Raw genomic sequence first — 22,166 nt, forward strand, 5'->3', positions numbered from 1 at the left:
CATTATTAATAAAAAGAGCCCCGATATCTCTACATACACAAATTTTGACTATAGTTTAAGTAATGAAAATATTACAATGCTAAGATTGTAATGCTAATATGCTAAGGACATATTATAATAAACAGAATAAGTAGCTCACCTCTCATATCTTTATATCTCTTGTCTTATCTGAGAAGTTTGTTATTTTAAATCTATTGCACCGCATAGCGTCTATGGGAGTCATGTGACAAAGGAACGAACGACTTGAGACTTGAAGATTTGTTGAGAACCGTTCAATTCTGTTTCCTGTGTACTGCATTGCATAGTGTCTATGGGAGTCACGTGACAAAAGAACGAACGACTCAGGCTCAAAGGTTTTTTTTTTTTTTTAAACAAAAATATAGAACAATATATACATAAAGTTTCATAAAGTTTATGTAAACATTGATCAAAAAACAACGCACACATTAATTACACAGAAAAATAAGTATCGAAAAAGCACTCAAGGAAATTATATATATATATATAAAATAAAGAATAAATAAATAAGCAAAATAGATAAGTGAATACAATCGCAAAAGGGCCTCTTTATTCTTCTTCAAATAAACCAAAGTCTCTTATTATTCCAGCAAACCTTTGGCCTTTTTACCTTTTATACGTTCCAATAATGAAACATAATTGCAAATAAAATCTTTTTTAAAGACTGAAAAATAAGGTTTAGTTTTTAGCTGGTATTCAGCTCCCGTCCTCATTCATCAAGTGATGAACTGACCAAACACCTTTTTCAAGCCAATCAAAAATGCACAAAGATTTATATCTTAATAGAATAAATCTATTGTTCCATATTGTGGCGTGGGCAGGGCGGCGGCTGACGGCTATCATGCATTGTGGGGGGTTTTCAATGTGTTGATCCTGTTGGGGAAGGGTGTTTGGGTTAGTGGTTTCGGCCATGTTGTGTAAGTTAAGGTGTGACCTGTTGAATGTGTGCTTGTTCATGCTTAGGCTAAATTGGATGTGGTTCTCGTGTGAATGTGCTGTTCACGCTATTACACAGTGCTGTGCAAAACAAAGTACTCCCAGCCATTGCATTGGAGCGCTAAAGTCAAAATATTGTAATCGTCCATTTTCATAATCTTGTACAAGTTTTGATTTCCTGATATAATGCACATGTTTTTGTCATATGAAGTTGAAATTGATTTGGTTGATAATGGCTCTATTAAAAATAGAAAGGCAAGATGCCGGATAGATGCATCTAGACAGACTTTCCATTTTAGTTGTATAAACTCTACCAAAAACTGATAAATCTCTCTGCATCCATACCTCAAGACTATTTTTGCACTCATACACACACCTCACATCTATCCCAGACATTTTGCTTCTCCACCCTAATCTCATTTTTAGAAACGTCTATGTGGAACGTCTATGCTTTGTGCATGCGCGCCCAATAGAGAATGAACTAATCACTCTCCAAGAGTACTCGTTCATCTGAGTCATGTCAAAAGATTCGTTCAAAAAGAATGAATCGTTCATAAACGACACATCACTAATCTTTAAACATATTGCTAATCTAAACAGAGGCGGTGTTACCATTAGGCAAAGTTAGGCGAGCTAGTTTTAGCCACCAATAGCAAATAGCATTAGAATGTTATTACGCCACGTAAGTTGGACTAAAGCGTTTTAGCCACCGGTACACTGGTGTACAGAAGTTAAAGGCCAAAAATATATATTTCCGTTTCAAAATGTATGGACCCGATTATAGATAAGTCCCAGCATGTAGCCGCAAATTACATAACAAAAAGCATAAACTGCAGTGTAATGGTCAGCAGTCAAGTTTTTAAAAAAGTCCTCTTTATAGCAGACCTTTTGACACAACCAGTTTTACAGTACATGTATTGGTTTTCTTCATTGTGAAGGCATTAATTTTTTTTGCATGTGCAAATTAACACTCAGCAAACACAAAAATAAACATCATAAAACTTTGCATATTCATTTCTCTGCATCAGTTTTTTTTTCTCACGTGCACAATCTCAAAAGTATGATGTTATAATCTCTTTTTGAATTGCAGAATTTAAAAAGGCAAAGGACTACAAGTCCGGTGGCAAAAGCATCAATTACTCCCTGTCTGACACAAACCCTTTAGATGTTGCGTGTAACTACTTTAGACTAAGGTGGCTGTTCAGCACACAGGTTTCTATGCTTTATTGATCCTTAATTTGTATATACAGACTCCATAAATAATTTATGGCCCTCATCCAAGGTTGACAATGTGGTCCTGGTTTCTTAAGTTCTTTCCAAAAGTTAACTTGATCCTGTAGGCTTTGTGTAGTTGCAACAATGAGTTTTGAGTAGCGACACCGGCTGTAAGAAACAGAGAAGCCATTGAAGAGGCTATAATCAGTCTGAGTTGTAAAAGGTATACCAAGATACCACATGCACATTCCTAAAAATACATCTTCAATATAGACAGCTTTGACATGCTTTGCTCCTTCAATCAGTTTGTTTGAAAGGTCCAGGGAGATCACATAGCCCAATCCCAGTGCATAAGGTGGATAAAAATCAGCAGGAAACACATCTTTTGGCAGATACCATTTAGAGCTGGGGTCTCTGGAAACAGCAGCCCTTTTGGCCACAAGCCCCGTCATATAGTTCTTCCTTGGTGCCCGGAGAAGCATGTTTATTAAACTGTTCACATTTAGGAACATATCAGAGTCAATCTTCATGGCATAGGCGGCATTTTGGCAGTAAGTTGCCAGCCATTCCATAATCACCATAGTTTTGATAGTAAGATTTTTATAACTGTCCAGGAAATCACTTTGAATGATGTCATGGTGTTCCTCACTCTCCTGCAAGATCTTCTGCTGCATCTCCTCTCTCCCTTCATGTCCAGGCTGACCAAGCAGAAAGAAAAGGCTCACCACTTTGTCCATAACCATCTTCTCAGATCCCCAGGTGGTACGGACTGCATCCCGAGACTCCCTGTTGTTTGGTGCCACAGGTACCATCAAGACCAAGAAGGGCTTCTCATTCTGACACCTCTCTGATTCATTTAAAATGTAATGATATTTACAGGGATATGCCACAAGGTATGTAGTTTCAGGTTGACATTGTTTACCTTGTAGCGCAGATGCGATGAGGTAGCCATTTGAAGCTGCTGTCTCTGTGGTGAATGTAATTTTCATCATCCAATCTATCTCAGTCCAAATATCTGATACTTCTGTTGAGTTCACATAGTACAAGATTAACGCAGCCGATGTAAGAAGTGTGAGGAAGCCAACTTGACGACGAGAATACCGACATCTAGAACTTCTGAACATCTGAAAACATTAATAGATTAAAATGATTGTTTAATTTAAGCCTTTAACAGAGTTCATAAAGTGTACATATGACTATGATAACAATCTCAGACACTAGCTCATTATTCAATAATTATGGTCTAATGCTAAATCTCAGTTGATGTGTTACTGTTACAGCTGTACTGATGTTCAATGAAACTGTTGATGTAGTTCCTCATGGAACATGTAGTTGGTTTATTTTAATGATGTACATTGATCAGCCATTACATTAACTGACAGATGAGGTGAATAACATTGATTAGCTTTTTACAGTGGCACTTGTCAATGAGTAGAATGTATAAGGCAGAAAGTAAACGGTAAGTTCTTAAAACTGATATGTTGGAAGCTGTAAAGATGGGCAGGTGTAAGTATCTGAACAACTTTGATAAGGGCAAAATTGTGACAGCTGGACAACTTAATGAGAGCATTTATAAAATAGCAAGTCTTGGGGGCTGTTTCCAGTACACAGTAGAACCAAAAGGGGTCCAAAGAGGGAAAACTGCTGAACAATCAACAGAGTCATTGGGGCTCAAGGCTCAAAGATAATACTACTAAAGTATTCATATTTCAAGACCTCGCTCGTTTATCAAGTTAAAAAATTTTTTTTTATTGCTCCTGTTGCAAAATTCTCACAAAACAAGTTTTTCGCAATCCAAGTTTTCAGTGTATAATGTGCCCTGCCACACAAAACATCAGGATCGGTTTCCGGAGCAAGACAAAGAGTTTAAGGTGTTCACTTGACTTTTCTTTAACTTGAATTTCACAGATCTTAATCTCGGATCCATGAAGGCACCACTTACGCCTCATTATTTTAAAAAAATCATCATGGTGCCAGGTACACAGCTCTTCAGAGATCTTGTGGAGTGCATGCCTTAGTGGGTCAGGTCTGATTTGGTGGCACATATGGGACCTACTGTACACTATATTAGGAGCTGATTTTAATGTTGTGGTTAATCAGTGGATAAGAAGATCCTTACCACTAGTATGTAAAAGCACAACATGTTTTGCTGGGTAATGCAGTCTTTACGCCCCATGCTACATGGCTCACTCCTGTTGGCTTCATACTGTTCCTTCAATGGGTATTTTAATCTTACCTTCATCATTTCTGTTGTCAATGTTTCTTGCACTGCTCGTCCATCAGTTCGCTTACTGTAAAAGTATATAAAGGAGCAAAAGTAAATATTTATTTTCACTTTGTATTTGTACCGTGTTAGATCATACAGAGATCGCCAGAAACGCCCAACAATAACTTATATCCCACCCATTATTACTCTTAAGACTATAATGAACAGATATACCCAACTTCGACGCAAAGCAGTGTTTTAAAAAACACAATGGCTCTACAGGCCGACAATTCAGGGCTTTTTAGTTTGTTCTTTGCAGCATTAGAAAAGAGGAAAATGAAAAATGGTCTTTGCATACAAAAGATGCATACATAGACTATTCGAAGGCTAGTACAAGGGTAGAGCAGGGGTAGCTCAGTGAGTAAGGCATTGGACTATGGTCCGGAAGGTCCCAGGATCAAGCCCCATCACCAAGTTGCCCCTCTTGGGCCCTTGAGCATTGTCCTTAACCATCACCTCTACAGATGTGTAATTAGATTAAAAATGCTGTATTGTATAATGGTTAGAATTATTTTATATATAAAGGAGTTATTTATACTCTTTCGCTCTCTTCCTTATAGATCTGATATTAACGTATTAAATCTTTCCTGCTGTTATCTTCCTGTCTCCTCTTGCATCTGCTCTTTAAGGTGTGAACGCTCTTTCCCTCTCTCTCTATCTCCCTCTGTCTCCTTCCCCCTCTCCCCCTAACTCGAGCCAACATCTTGTGATATGTCTCTGGACGGACACCTCTCTATCTTCCTCTGTTTGGTTCTTCAGGATCTCAACCGGAACTTTAAAATAGTTCATGTTCTTTGTAGTAACATATGTCTATGGCACAGGCGTTTGGTCAAACATATAAAAACCCTATCTTTTGCTGTTAATAAATAGAGACCTTTCTGACAGAAAACGTGTGTGTGTGTGTTTGACTGAGTTTCTCCTGGCGCCAGAAAAGCTTACCCAAACACAGCGGACAGACCAAGCAACTCGCATTTTCTACTACACAACTTTAGAGAAACTTTACAATAATGTAATGTAAGAGTAATCCAGCAGAAAATTATCTGCAAATACTGAAACTGGAGAAAGGTCAAGTTTTGTTCAAACTCCCGTTAACCCAGTGAAGTCAAGCTACAAACAATTTATATGTTTTTCTAGTATGAAATTATCAGTTTTTCACATAAGCAGATGAACAGTATTTTTGACTAAACATTTGCTCTCTGTGTTTCGTGCACATTGCAAAATCATGCCCCTGTGCACATGTCCATTTTGTACACATTCTGTACAAGCCATGCACAAGGTCCACTAAGAAAAGAAGAGTGTTCATGGCTCACCTTAAAGTAAAACTTTTTTTTACACAAAAGTTTTGTTTCTTAAACAAAAAAGTGGTGGAAAATGAAAAGAAAAAGCAATCTCCCACAAATATATACAGGTATTCAAATCAATTCAATTTAAAAAATATATATTGCGCTTTTAACTATGGTCATTGTCTCAAAGCAGCTTCACCAAAATGAAAGAATTTTTTTTTTAAAGAAATGTCTTCTTTTTTTTTAGTAGGAAGGAGGGTAGGAAGGAGGGTCCTTGACACACCTTGACACACATTCAAGTAGGGTCCTTAAATGTGTGTCAACTGCTTGTAAATTTGCAAATCATATTTATAATTTATATGTAAAGTACAAAGGAAATTTTCATTTGGTAAAAGAAAAAAAATGTAAAGCAAACGCAATTATTATAATTATTATATGTATTGTGTATATTTAACTTAATTTAGCCGTTTAAGTTATATAAAAAATAACGTGCCTACCAGCCCACTATTATTTATATAAATTTAATATATTATAATGGCACCAGTTAAATCAGACTTCATAGTTGGATTTGTTACTTTGAGTGCAATTCAAGTTGTAGACCTTTTGTCCGCATCACAATAAACTGAAGTTTAGCACGTCTACTGTACTTTCCTTGTTTTAATGTGTAATGTTTAAGTGTAATACATTTTGCGTATATAAATGCAACCACTTGGGGGGGGAGATTGGGGCGCAATCCAGTGTTTTTAATGCAGAAGGTTGTGTCAGGAAGGGCATCCGACGTAAAACATTCGCCAAATCAATGATGCGAATCACAAATATAATTCCCATTATATCGGTAGAAGGATCCTGAGGTTGGAACTGCCAGGCAGATCTAGAGGAAGACCAAAGAGGAGATTCATGGATGCAGTGAGAGAGGACATGAAGTTAGTTGGTGTTAGAGAAGAGGATGCAGAGGATAGGGTTAGATGGAGGCAGATGATTCGCTGGGGTGTCCCCTGAAAGGGAACAGCCGAAAGACAAAGAAGAAGACATTTTCTTTTATACTTTGCACTTTACATACTTTGACAACATAAACTTATCAACCTATCAACATACACTGATCAATAATTATCAAGAATTGCATTTCATATAAATATCACATATGAGACGCGCGCACAAACATATAATATATTCACATACAAACACACATACACATACAAACATAAAAACATAATTTGATTGGTTAACCATTAAACATTTTATTTCTATTTATTTTATGTTTTGCTGGCGAAATACATTTTAGGCAGAGCATCTGCTCGGTCTTGTTAATTTGTTTTAAACTCCTCAATTCTGCCAATTCCCCTATCCGCGAAACTGGGTTGATAACTTCAGACCTACAGTACAGCAAAGGTGAGAAGAGGGATTACAGTAACTGAGTTTGCTCTCGTGTTGTATATACTGTACAACACGCGTTTATTAGCCTTTTGATAAAAACGCTGCCTTTTGTAAAATGAAAGTACGAGCTGCGACGAACAGCTTTATTTCAGTCATAAATTCACAATTGCATTCCAGCTATTATTTCCAGCCGTGGTCAAGTAATGGATTAAATAAGTATGCAATGCTGGACACAAACAGCTAAAAACATGATGATTATTATTATAAAAAGCCCGAAGCACTTCATGTTCATAAAAGAATATTTGTGCAAATAGTGCAAATGAAACATCTCAAACATCAGCATATATAAAAGTAGATTACATCTAAACATGAACTACTGTTAGGTACCACACAACAGCTTAATGCCTATTGCTTCTACTGTATATGAAGAAGCCATAAAGCCATTTAAACAGCAATCATTTTATTTCACTTTTCTGAGTCTTAGTGTGCAAATCTCGAATCAAATCATTAATGTTTGTGAATGCATTTTAAAAACTATTTGTGCGAAGTGGATTGTCTATTGGTAAATTGTCAACAAAATTCTAGCCATGGCAATATTAGTATGTAGCATATCAATTTCTTTCACAAGACTGATTTCTGAGAAATAGTTGTCATTAGATTAGGAGAACTGACAGGGATCATATTTTTACTTTTACATTTAGCTGTTTAATCTGCCGTTAGTTTTAATTCACAGACTATAGCCTGCCCTGCTATAATGAATGTGCGTCAAAGTGGTTAAAAAAAAAAAAACTAGCATTAACGTTAACTGTTGTCGTTACTTTGATGGATTCACTAGCGAACTTGAAGTGACTTACACTTTTCTTTGAAAAAAATGTCCTTATATCCAGCTTTTTTTTTTTTTTTTTTGCTGCCGCCATCCTCACATGTATGCAATCCAACACACCCCTTGCACGGGGAAAGAAAAAAAAAACTGCAATTGGCGCTGCTTGTATCTAAACGCAGCCATAGCCTCTCACATAATAGCAGGGAAAGGCACAGCCAATAAAAATGTTCATATGTTTTTTGGGGGCGGGAGGACTCACGGAGAGAACGTGATTTATCCCTTTCTGCGTGTCTAGGTTAATGCTGACAGCATGATTTTATTTTTTTTTTTAAGTTAAATTATTGGTGGGGACATTTCAATGGTCGGAGGATATTGGTTGGGACACATCCCCTCCGTCCACCCTAAATCTACGCCCCCTAATATATACTGTATATACATCAGTCTGACATGTGTACACTTCATGTTCGAGCACTGTTATTTCCCCTGTGCTTATAGTAACAGTATTGTCCTTGCTGAATTGTGTTGTTAGCTGCGTCCAAAGCCTGTTGAAGTGGCCTCTACCTTCAGGCCTGTCCAACTTGGGTGTCCCACTTGAAGACTAAGCTCCTGCTGGTATAGCTCTTAAGGTCACTGAGGCACGCAAACCCCCTGACCACAATAAGGTGGCAATCCCTCAGGGGGGAAACTAAAAAATAAAAATTATATAAATAAAACATCCTTAATCCAGATTTATCAATCAGCGACATAACATTTATCTTAGCTGGATGGTCTAATTCTCAAAAATGATTAACCGAAAGTAAGACTTAAGACACTATAACTAGAATATTTACAAAACTGAAAGGTTGTCTTATGAATAATAATTTTTTTTTTTTAAAGTTAAAGCAGATGAGCTATAGAACAGATCATATTAAGTTTATATATATATATATATATATATATATTCTTTTTTTTTTAAGTAAATGAACAGCTCTCTTCTCTCCAATCCACACTACAACAACAGTTTCCTATTTCCCTTTGGAAGAACACAAATTCATCCATGAACTACAGTGTGGGGCGGGGCTTTACGTAGGGATCTGTCAGACAACGGTCATTTGTCTTCAGTCTGTCGAATTCAGCGGACGTGGACTCATCGCTGTGCTTGTTGTAACTGAAAAAACGCTGCAAGTCTTTTCACTCCGTGACCGCTGAACTCCGACGCGACACTACGTTAGGCTACGTCGTAACTCATTTGCATACGGACGGTGATTAGATGTTTACCGAGGGCTCGGGGGAAAAGTGTGTGTGTGTGTGTGCGCGCGCGCTGCAGCCTGTGAATGAATACACACACGCGGAGTGACAGATATGAGGGTGATTTAATACCGTATTATGTAGTGTCCCTTTTTTGGCGAATTTTTCGGCTACCGCAGATCATTTTATCAACTTAAACTTTATCAAAATAAACATTATACAAGATGCCAAATGCCTAAATGTAAATGTAAATTTATATTAATGGTCTTGACGGCTGTCTCGTGCCTAGGGTTTATTATAATAGTAATATCATATTTGATCATAATAAACCTATGAATTTATGTTCATATATAATATTTAATAGCGATTATGTGTGTGGGTTAGGGGAGTCCATGGCAGGGGGCATATACTTGTCTTTTTCCACGTGAGTCAGTCGTGCTCTTTAACCAATCAGTTGTGACCTCGCCATTTCAACCAATCATATCCCGCCAGGAGCGCAGGCTAAATCCTGTTTACATGAAATAAACCTGCTCCCGAGCAGGTTTAAGCTTAGGATATGTTGCTATGACAACATATGCTAGAAGCGCATCGAAGAACGAAACAATCCAAGATTAGGAAAAATCCACAACAATCAAATCCAGCTAACTAATTTAGCGACGTACGAAGAACGGATCCCCGGATGGAGCGAATTTAATTGTGGTTGGATGAGACGTATAAACATACCATTCCGACACCCTATTGGTTGGTACGCGATCCATCGCACCTGCACATGACGTCACGTCACACACTCCAGCAAGGACGTTTGAATAAAAAAGCATTTTGGTTGATAAGGTTGTGATAAGTAGACGAAGATGTCCGTGATAGAGACTCAAGATTCGATGTCACAACCAAGCACCAGCGAGGAAGGTAACAACACCAGGAAGGTAACAGAAATGATATATATTTTTGATTAATCACTTGGATTAATCATTCATTCTGACAGCACTAATGTTTATTGTAGACAACCACACAAGGGTAATTGTTACTAAGCCTGCCCTGGGTGCACTAATTTTCTTGTATGTTGCCCTCACAGATTCCTGCAGCTAAGCTTGGATGTACATTTACATTCCAATAAAGGTTACTGATGACACGCCTCTGAAGTTTGACTTTTTGCACGATTAAAATACTTATAGGCAACTAGTTATCATATCTTCTTCTCCATAAACATGTTAATGCTCAGTAGTACACATACATGGTTCTTTAATGTATTTGCATTGTACTAAAATGCATTCTTTTTCAATTGCCATATACAGTATCCCAAATCACTATGGCCATTAAATAATACAACAAAACAACAACACATTTTCTTTTTTTTTTATGAGGCGTTAGTCCAGTAAATAGGCCCGTGGCACAGCCTAAGCTTTTATCCTTAATGCTTTTTTCCCCCTCACATTACTTTTACTTTTATACTTTAAGTAGTTTTGAAACCAGTACTTTTACACTTTTACTTGAGTAAAAAGCTTGAATTGATACTTCAACTTCTAAAGAAGTCTTTTTAAACCCTAGTATCTATACTTCTACTCAAGTAATGAATGTGAATACTTTTGACACCACTGCTTACACATTAACACTAGAAGCACCGCGCCAGTGTCACCTACTTATAACGCTGCTCGGCACTTCTAGTGTTAAAACATCTCGTGGTGTGGCTCTCCATACTGCACGACGTAACAAAAAAAGTGCAAAAAGTTACATTTTATATAAAGGATCCGATTCAATTCTTGCTGTTATGTGTGCATGGAATCTGCATGCTCTCTCCGTGCTTGGTGGGTTTCCTCCGGGTACTCCGGTTCCTACCGCAGTCCAAAGACATGCAGATTGGGTTTACTGGCGTTTCCAAATGTCTGTTGTTGTTGTTGTGTGTGTGAGTGTGTGTGTTTATGTGTGCGTGTGTGTGTGTTTGTGTCCTGCAATGAATTAGCACCCTGTCCAGGGTGTAGCATGGCTGGGAAATCTCAGCCAAAGTCCACATATACAATAGTCCACAGGTGCAAAGCACCCTCCAGGGGTTATTCCGAACATATATACAAGATAAGTGAATTAATTATTTACATTTTTTTCAACTAAAAATAGACTGTAACTAACAATCATTAAACGATTCAAATGTGACTAAATCCAATGTGCATTTTAGTCAAAATACTAAAACTAAAGTAAAATAAGTGTCAGTACAACACAGGAGAGAAACTACCAGACCCTAACATCAACAGGAGCCCAGTGGAGAGAGTGAACAGCTTTTGCTTAGGAACATTTACTCCTGCTCAATAGAGAGCATCCTGACGAAAAACTGGTTTGAGAACAGCACCATGCAGGCCAGACGAGCTCTACAGAGGGTGGTGCGATCAGCTGAGCGCATCATCCGCACCGAGCTCCCTGACCTGCACTCGATCTACAGCAAGCGGTGCTGGACCAGGAAGATCGTGAAGGACCTCAGCCATCCCAACAATGGACTGTTCTCTCTGTTGCGGGTTGGGAAGCGATTCCGTTCCCTGAAGGCCAACACAGAGAGACTGAGGAGGAGCTTCTTCCCGCAGGCGATAAGGTCTCTCAATCACACCACCACACCACCACACAGGACTAATAACATCTAAACTTTAAACTTTGACTGCAACATTGACTGGACAATCATGGACAATCATGGACACATTCATACACACTTGCACTACATATTTATATTTTCATTCTGGACCATTGCACAAGACACTTTAATAAGTCACTTTTTATGCATATTTGCAAAACCATTAGCCACTTTTAAATTTTATATACTGTATATACTTTTTTTTCTTCTATATTTCTATATTTTGTAATATTTTTATGCCCTTATTTGTACAGTTTATTTTACTAGTTAAATCTATTTTTTTTAGTATTTCTCTTTATCCATATTTATTTCTTACGTATAAGTTGTTGTTTTTAAGGTCACTGGCGGTCCTATAAGCATTTCACTGCATATCGTACTGTGTATGACTGTGTATGTGACAAATAAAATTAGAATTTAGATGTGACCTCATCCTGCAAGGACTATCTGATCATTTTGACATATTTTCTCACACATTTTATACAAAATGTCCCTAATTTTTATTAGATTCTGTAAAGCTGCTTCGCGACATTGGCCAAAGCACAATACAAATAAAATTAAATGGAATTGAATTTAAACGCCCCCGCTTCAAGACTTTTTACTCACCAAACGTTTTTTTATATGCAAAGTTAGTTTTTTCCAATTGCTTACACACTAAAATGACATGCACAGCACAATTATTCAAACTGACAAACAGAGAGCAAAACTTTTTTCCAAGTCTCCAAAAGTGCTTTTCATTATGCCCAAAAGTGCGTAGTTGGTTAGGCAAAAATCTGGTAATATGAATGAAATATGTGCCATTTCATGCAAAAGTTTGATTTTGATAATGCTATGTGTAGTTTTGGTTGCAGTGCTTCATTTAGCAGGATATATAAGGTATTTTGCAGTTTGGGTGTGTGGTTTTGTAAATTGTGTTAAGTATTTTGATAAAACCAGACTAATTCGAAAAATTGTGTGTTAGCAGTTGGAAAAAACTGTAATATTTCAGCACTATCCTCCTACATTTTAATAATGATTTGGACAGGTCTTAACTACAACAACAGGATCGGGATCAAAACTATCAGAAGACAGAGTGACAGAACAGCAGTGGTCCCCAACCTTTTTATTACCGCGGACCGGTCAACGCTTGACAATTTTACTGCGGCCCGTGGGGTGGGGAGGCGTATGTGAACTGTCACATAAGGCTTCTGCTTGGTGGATCTTTACTCCTCTTCTCTCGACCACTGCCCTCACGCTCTTAAGTCGCTATGATAACATTTAAATATCCCTTCAAAATAAGATGCAGATACGCCACTAACACAAAGTGGGACCACAAATAAAAATGCTCCTTTTTCACAATCTTTGTACATTAGAAATCGGCTCATCATAGTGTTTATTCATTTTTCATATGCAATTCCCCTTTTAAAACAGCTATCTACAGTACCATATAATCCAATCTTGCCTCTCCCTTACAGGGTGGCCCAACAATTCTGAACCCAACAATTCTGCATTAACAGAAACATTTTTCGTATTTAAAATCAGTTGTTTGCATTTTTTATTGTAATTTAATTATTTGCTACAGTGATCAAAAATTAAATATTTTGTGACAAACATGAAACATATTTTGTCTACAAGTTTGCCAAACTAGAAAAAAACATTATACAAGAGAAAAAATATAACTAAAAAATTAACTAACTAAAATGAGGAAGGCTTTGGTTACCTTTGCTTTGGAGTCTTGGAGTGCAGGAGTTAGTAGTTTGTATGGCAGATGAGTGGTGAAGATCTGAGGTCCTTGTGAAGCCTTTAGAACCTTGTGGCTATACGTAGTACTGCTCATATTTACTGAGTTTGTGCCCAGTTATGCTGTTTGAAAAAAAGAAAAAAAGGAACCTGAAATGTTTCTTGAAAAGGAACTGTGTTTCTAAGAGGAAGAACAGACTGAGTTTGTGTACGTAGTACTGCTCAATTCACAGAGTTTGTGCCCAGTTATGCTGTTTGAGAATCTACTGGATTTCCTCTGCGTAACTCCAGCATGAAAACGTCTTGTCATCCATAAAATTAGTAGAAAAAAAGAAACATGAAATTGTGTGGAACAGAGGTTTGTGTATTGTGTTTCTAAAAGGAGGTACAGACTGAGGCAGGTTTGAATAGGTCTAGGAGGAGTAGGAGGAGATGAATGACAGTACTGTATAACCAGTCATTCATTTTTTTATTTCTTTTATATATATTTTGTTGGGGATATAGGGAATATAAGTAGCATTTCTAATGATGATCCATAATGTGTTTTCCCATGTGGGTGCAATAATGTTATGACTAAAACTATAAAATATGCTGAAACTCATGTAATGATATACTTGTGCCTAAAGCTATGTTAAGATGCCTGTCTTCGAATGCACCCCCTGCACATACTTTTGCAAAGTCTGATCTTCTCCCTTATATGGTAAAGGAAGACTCTGTACAGGTTTTGACAGGACTGTAATAGATTAGTTCTGCGAAAAGCATGTCTGTGGTTTTTTTCTGTGTTTTTTTCTGTCAACCCTATACATTGTATCAGCGTAATGAACACACATGATTGTATTTTTGCAGTGAACAGTAAATCTATACTATCATACAAGCTGCACATTGTTTGCTGTAAAATATATCCAAGTTTCACTATAGCATTGTCCTTTGAGAAGATATATTAATTTTTTTGCTGAATTTGGAGGGGTGTACTCACTTTTGTGAGTGGATGTATAATATATATATATGGAGAAATTTGTTTCTTTTAAGTTCCTTAATTAATAATCACACGCTGTCTACAAACAGAAAGGTCTTCAGAGTGGGTATCATGAACACTCGCACAAACTCTTATTTCATTCACCACCTCAGAAGCCCTGCATCAGGGCTCTTACACATTAAAACATCTCGTGGTGTGGCTCTCCATATTGCACCACGTAACAAAAAAAGTGCAAAAAGTTCTACTTTATATAAAGGATCCTATCATCCACAGTGCGATGAACTTAAAGTAGAAAAAATGTGTCCTTTCAATAAATTCTCTTAACAAACATCCTGCTATCATCACCTTAGTATGCATGACAAAAATTAAACTAAAATGATTTTAATTTAGGAAGCAGGGTGGCGTAGTAGTGGCTAGCACTCCAGGGTCGGGGTTCGATTCTTGCTTCTGTTCGTTTGCTTGGAATCTGCATGTTCTCTCCGTACTTGGTGGGTTTCCTCCGGGTACTCCGGTTTCCTACCGCAGTCCAAAGACATGCAGGTTAGGTTTACTGGCGTTTCCAAATGTCTGTTGTTGTTGTGGTGTATGTGTCCATAAGCACCAGGGTGTAGCATGCCTCCTGCCCTAAGTCTCCTGAGATACTCTCCAGGGGGTCACCTGGACTGCCTTTAAAGCGCTGCCGCGTCGAAGCGAGAGGGGAGAGAGATGAGGAGAAAACAGTGCCGTGATTACAAGGGAGAGAGTGGAGACAAACGACAAATTGGATTACCGTTTTCTGAATTTATCCTTGCCGGACTTTTTCAATATCCTCTTGCTCCATTGCCATGCTCCTGGATCGTTTCATTACTGCCGATGAGACCGACACATCGTTCCCAACATACACATACACACACACACACACACACACACACACACACACTCGCTCTTTGCAATAATTCGGACTTTGGACATTTACTGTACTTCATCCATTCACACACACACACACACACACACACACACACACCTACACACACACACACACACACACACACTTAGTTTTTTATATATTTTGTAAATATTGTTTTGTGGTGCACCTGTGTTTTTTTTCACTTAGTACACTTTGGGTTTTGTTTTGAACTGATTCGTGAACTGTCGTGGGGTCCCTTTCTTGTTCCGCTAGGCTTATGCAACATCAGAAGTGAGATTTGAGAGCCCGTATTAGAGTAACTAGGTTTAATATTTAAGCCGAGCTTTACAACCTAAACAAACAAAACAAACCATATAACTGTTAAAGTAATACATCAAAATCAAAATAACTGTAACAACCAAGTTAACAATACCTAGGTAATAATATTAGTATTATTAGATATTAGATGTAAGAAAAAAATAAACCCAAAATCTATTTATATGATTATGGCTAAACAACCATGTGACATAATTGCACCGTGTAAAGTCCCAGCCAAAGTCCACATACACAATAGTCCACAGGTGCAAAGCACCCTTCAGGGGTTATTCCGAACATATACAGAAGATGAGTGAATTAATTATTTACATTTTTTTCAACTAAAAATAGGCTGTCAAAATACTAAGACTGAAGTAAAATTCAATTCAATTTTATTTGTATAGCGCTTTTAACGATTTACATCATCACAAAGCAGCTTTACACAATCAAAAGAATTAAGATGTTGTTTACATTTTTTATAGTACTTCAATTATTTGCTACAGTGTTTAAAAATAAAATATTTTTTTGACATACATAAAACAGATTTTGTCTTCAGGTTTGCCAGACCAGAAAAAACAGTGAGAGAAAAAAATTTAACTAGCTAACATGAGGAAGGCTTTGGTTACCTTTGCTTTGGAGTCTTGGAGTGCAGGAATTAGTAGTTTGTATGGTAGATGAGTGGTGAGGATCTGAGGTCCTTGTGAAGCCTTTAGAACCTTGTGGCTATACGTAGTACTGCTCAATTCACAGAGTTTGTGCCCAGTTATGCTGTTTGAGATTCTAGTGAATTTCCTCTGCGTAACTCCAGCATGACAACGTCTTGTCATCCATAAAATAAGTAGAAAAAAGAAACATGAAATTGTGTGGAACAGAGGTTTGTGTATTGTGTTTCTGAAAGGAGGTACAGACTGAGGCAGGTTTGAATAGGTCTAGGAGGAGTAGGAGGAGATGAATGACAGTACTGTATAACCAGTCATTTATTTTTTTATTTATTTTATATATATTTTGTTGGGAATATAGGGAATATAAGTAGCATTTCTAATGATGATCCATAATGTGTTTTCCCATGTGGGTGCAATAATGTTATGACTAAAACTATAAAATATGCTGAAACTCATGTAATGATATACTTGTGCCTAAAGCTATGTTAAGATGCCTGTCTTCGAATGCACCCCCTGCACATACTTTTGCAAAGTCTGATCTTCTCTCTTATATGGTAAAGGAAGACTCTGTACAGGTTTTGACAGGACTGTAATAGATTAGTTCTGCGAAAAGCATGTCTGTGGTTTTTTTCTGTGGTTTTTTCTGTCAACTCTATACATTGTATCAGCGTAATGAAAACACATGATTGTATTTTTGCAGTGAACAGTAAATCTATACTATCATACAAGCTGCACATTGTTTACTGTAAAATATATCCAAGTTTCACTATAGCATTGTCCTTTGAGAAGATATATTAATTTTTTTGCTGAATTTGGAGGGGTGTACTCACTTTTGTGAGTGGATGTATAATATATATATATGGAGAAATTTGTTTCTCTTAAGTTCCTTAATTAATAATCACACGCTGTCTACAAACAGAAAGGTCTTCCGAGTGGGTATCATGAACACTCGCACAAACTCTTATTTCATTCACCACCTCAGAAGCCCTGCATCAGGGCTCTTACACATTAAAACATCTCGTGGTGTGGCTCTCCATATTGCACCACGTAACAAAAAAAGTGCAAAAAGTTCTACTTTATATAAAGGATCCTATCATCCACAGTGCGATGAACTTAAAGTAGAAAAAATGTGTCCTTTCAATAAATTCTCTTAACAAACATCCTGCTATCATCACCTTATTATGCATGACAAAAATTAAACTAAAATGATTTTAATTTAGGAAGCAGGGTGGCGTAGTAGTGGCTAGCACTCCAGGGTCGGGGTTCGATTTTTGCTTCTGTTCGTTTGCTTGGAATCTGCATGTTCTCTCCGTACTTGGTGGGTTGCCTCCGGGTACTCCGGTTTCCTACCGCAGTCCAAAGACATGCAGGTTAGGTTTACTGGCGTTTCCAAATGTCTGTTGTTGTTGTGGTGTATGTGTCCTGCAATGAATAAGCACCAGGGTGTAGCATGCCTCCTGCCCTAAGTCTCCTGAGATACACTCCAGGGGGTCACCTGGACTGCCTTTAAAGCGCTGCCGCGTCGAAGCGAGAGGGGAGAGAGATGAGGAGAAAACAGTGCCGTGATTACAAGGGAGAGAGTGGAGACAAACGACAAATTGGATTACCGTTTTCTGAATTTATCCTTGCCGGACTTTTTCAATATCCTCTTGCTCCATTGCCATGCTCCCGGATCGTTTCATTACTGCCGATGAGACCGACACATTGTTCCCAACATACACACACACACACACACACACACAGACACACTCGCTCTTTGCAATAATTCGGACTTTGGACATTTACTGTACTTCATCCATTCACACACACACACACACACACACACACACACACACACACACGCACACGCTTAGTTTTTTATATATTTTGTAAATATTGTTTTGTGGTGCACCTGTGTTTTTTTTCACTTAGTACACTTTGGGTTTTGTTTTGAACTGATTCGTGAACTGTCGTGGGGTCCCTTTCTTGTTCTGCTAGGCTTATGCAACATCAGAAGTGAGATTTGAGAGCCCGTATTAGAGTAACTAAGTTTAATATTTAAGCCAAGCTTTACAACCTAAACAAACAAAACAAACCATATAACTGTTAAAGTAATACATTAAAATCAAAATACCTGTAACAACCAAGTTAACAATACCTAGGTAATAATATTAGTATTATTAGATATTAGATGTAAGAAAAAAATAAACCCAAAGTCTATTTATATGACTATGGCTAAACAACCATGTGACATAATTGCACCGTGAAAGTCCCAGCCAAAGTCCACATACATAATAGTCCACAGGTGCAAAGCACCCTTCAGGGGTTATTCCGAACATATACAGAAGATGAGTGAATTAATTATTTACATTTTTTTCAACTAAAAATAGGCTGTCAAAATACTAAGACTGAAGTAAAATTCAATTCAATTTTATTTGTATAGCGCTTTTAACGATTTACATCATCACAAAGCAGCTTTACACAATCAAAAGAATTAAGATGTTGTTTAAATTTTTTATAGTACTTTAATTATTTGCTACAGTGTTTAAAAATAAAATATTTTTTGACATACATAAAACAGATTTTGTCTTCAGGTTTGCCAGACCAGAAAAAACAGTGAGAGAAAAAATGTAACTAGCTAACATGAGGAAGGCTTTGGTTACCTTTGCTTTGGAGTCTTGGAGTGCAGGAATTGGTAGTTTGTATGGTAGATGAGTGGTGAGGATCTGAGGTCCTTGTGAAGCCTTTAGAACCTTGTGGCTATACGTAGTACTGCTCAATTCACAGAGTTTGTGCCCAGTTATGCTGTTTGAGAATCTACTGGATTTCCTCTGCGTAACTCCAGCATGAAAACGTCTTGTCATCCATAAAATAAGTAGAAAAAAAGAAACATGAAATTGTGTGGAACAGAGGTTTGTGTATTGTGTTTCTAAAAGGAGGTACAGACTGAGGCAGGTTTGAATAGGTCTAGGAGGAGTAGGAGGAGATGAATGACAGTACTGTATAACCAGTCATTAATTTTTTTATTTCTTTTATATATATTTTGTTGGGGATATAGGGAATATAAGTAGCATTTCTAATGATGATCCATAATGTGTTTTCCCATGTGGGTGCAATAATGTTATGACTAAAACTATAAGCCATGCTGAAACTCATGTAATGATATACTTGTGCCTAAAGCTATGTTAAGATGCCTGTCTTCGAATGCACCCCCTGCACATACTTTTGCAAAGTCTGATCTTCTCCCTTATATGGTAAAGGAAGACTCTGTACAGGTTTTGACAGGACTGTAATAGATTAGTTCTGCGAAAAGCATGTCTGTGGTTTTTTTCTGTGTTTTTTTCTGTCAACCCTATACATTGTATCAGCGTAATGAAAACACATGATTGTATTTTTGCAGTGAACAGTAAATCTATACTATCATACAAGCTGCACATTGTTTACTGTAAAATATATCCAAGTTTCACTTTAGCATTGTCCTTTGAGAAGATATATTAATTTTTTTGCTGAATTTGGAGGGGTGTACTCACTTTTGTGAGTGGATGTATAATATATACAGTAGTGTGAAAAACTATTTGCCCCCTTCCTAATTTCTTATTCTTTTGCATGATTGTCACACTTAAATGTTTCTGCTCATCAAAAACCGTTAACTATTAGTCAAAGATAACATAATTGAACACAAAATGCAGTTTTTAAATGATGGTTTTTATTATTTAGGGAGAAAAAAAATCCAAACCTACATGGCCCTGTGTGAAAAAGTGATTGCCCCCCCTTGTTAAAAAATAACTTAACTGTGGTTTATCACACCTGAGTTCAATTTCTGTAGTCACCCCCAGACCTGTCTACTGACACACCTGTTTCAATCAAGAAATCACTTAAATAGGAGCTACCTGACACAGAGAAGTAGACCAAAAGCACCTCAAAAGCTAGACATCATGCCAAGATCCAAAGAAATTCAGGAAGAAATGAAAACAAAAGTAATTGAGATCTATCAGTCTGGTAAAGGTTATAAAGCCATTTCTATAGCTTTGGGACTCCAGCGAACCACAGTGAGAGCCATTATCCACAAATGGCAAAAACATGGAACAGTGGTGAGTTCCCAGGAGTGGCCGGCCGACCAAAATTACCCCAAGAGCGCAGAGACAACTCATCCGAGAGGCCACAAAAGACCCCAGGACAACATCTAAAGAACTGCAGGCCTCACTTGCCTCAATTAAGGTCAGTGTTCACGACTCCACCATAAGAAAGAGACTGGGCAGAAACGGCCTGCATGGCTGCAGCAGGACAATGACCCAAAACACACCAGCAAATCCACCTCTGAATGGCTGAAGAAAAACAAAATGAAGACTTTGGAGTGGCCTAGTCAAAGTCCTGACCTGAATCCTATTGTTGTGGCATGACCTTAAAAAGTTCATGCTAGAAAACCCTCAAATAAGGCTGAATTACAACAATTCTGCAAAGATGAGTGGGCCAAAATTCCTCCAGAGCGCTGTACATAAAAGACTCGTTGCAGGTTATCGCAAACGCTTGATTGCAGTTATTGCTGCTAAGGGTGGCCCAACCAGTTATTAGGTTCAGGGGGCAATTACTTTTTCACACAGGGCCATGTAGGTTTGGATTTTTTTTCTCCCTAAATAATAAAAACCATCATTTAAAAACTGCATTTTGTGTTTACTTGTGTTATCTTTGACTAATAGTTAAATGTGTTTGATGATCAGAAACATTTTGTGTGACAAACATGCAAAAGAATAAGAAATCAGGAAGGGGGCAAATAGTTTTTTACACCACTGTATATGGAGAAATTTGTTTCTTTTACGTTCCTTAATTAATAATCACACGCTGTCTACAAACAGAAAGGTCTTCCGAGTGGGTATCATGAACACTCGCACAAACTCTTATTTCATTCACCACCTGAGAAGGCCTGCATCAGGGCTTTTACACATTAAAACATCTCGTGGTGTGGCTCTCCATACTGCACCACATAACAAAAAAAGTGCAAAAAGTTCCACTTTATATAAAGTATCCTATCATCCACAGTGCGATGAACTTAAAGTAGGAAAAATGTGTCCTTTCAATAAATACTCTTTACAAATGTCCTGCTATCATCACCTTAGAGAGTGGAGACAAACGACAAATTGGATTACCGTTTTCTGAATTTATCCTTGGCGGACTTTTTCACTATCCTCTTGCTCCATTGCCGTGCTCCCGGATCGTTTCATTACCTGCCGATGAGACCGACACATTGTTCCCAACATACAGACACACACACACACACACTCGCTCTTTGCAATAATTCGGACTTTGGACATTTACTGTACTTTATCCACTCTCACACACACGCACACATACACACTCGCTTAGTTTTTTGAACTGTCGTGGGGTCCCAGAAGTGAGATTCGAGAGCCCGTATTAGAGTAACTAGGTTTAATATTTAAGCCGTGCTTTACAACCTAAACAAACAAAACAAACCATATAACCGTTAAAGTAATACATCAAAATCAAAATAACTGTAACAACCAAGTTGTCAAGAACTAACCTGGAGTGACCAGAAGACGTAGCTTTAGCGGTTAGCCCTTTGTTGCGTGAATGGTAAACCCAAACGCGGAAGAACACGAGTAGGCAGGTTAATCACGCAGGAGGATACCCTGTGACGGTAGTCCCGGATGAGCTCGGGGTCGAGGATGAACCGTGCTGGAACTCAAGATCGCTCCTCGCGAATCAAGGATCCGTCGCACGATGTAGACGGGACCGCCGTCAATGATTTGGGGAGGAGGAGGAGGAGCTACCATAGGTGAAGTGGTGAAGGGTTTTAGTTGCGAAAATGCTGGAGCTGATAGGTGACAGGGTTGATCTGTAGATTGATGCGGTACGGGCCGATG

The 22,166-nt window shown here is 37.8% G+C and overlaps 1 protein-coding gene across 2 annotated transcripts; it reads right to left on the reverse strand.

Annotated features, from left to right (window-relative positions):
- Positions 1 to 842: 842 nt before the first annotated feature.
- On the reverse strand, positions 843 to 21,502 carry LOC128542634 (beta-1,3-galactosyltransferase 1-like). Of its 2 annotated transcripts, XM_053512575.1 has the most exons (4): positions 21,432 to 21,502; positions 18,951 to 19,143; positions 4,406 to 4,460; positions 843 to 3,293 (listed from the first exon to the last, which is right to left on the reverse strand). In XM_053512575.1, the coding sequence occupies exons 3-4, from the start codon at positions 4,412 to 4,414 to the stop codon at positions 2,178 to 2,180; spliced, it is 1,125 nt and encodes a 374-aa protein (XP_053368550.1). In that variant the 5' UTR covers positions 4,415 to 4,460; positions 18,951 to 19,143; positions 21,432 to 21,502; the 3' UTR covers positions 843 to 2,177. The 2 variants fall into 2 exon arrangements, with proteins under 2 accessions (XP_053368550.1, XP_053368549.1); XM_053512574.1 differs by lacking the exons at positions 18,951 to 19,143; positions 21,432 to 21,502 and adding an exon at positions 13,450 to 13,555.
- Positions 21,503 to 22,166: the final 664 nt, after the last annotated feature.

This window comes from Clarias gariepinus, chromosome 15, assembly GCF_024256425.1.
Source record: "Clarias gariepinus isolate MV-2021 ecotype Netherlands chromosome 15, CGAR_prim_01v2, whole genome shotgun sequence".
In the NCBI taxonomy this organism is placed as follows: domain Eukaryota; kingdom Metazoa; phylum Chordata; class Actinopteri; order Siluriformes; family Clariidae; genus Clarias; species Clarias gariepinus.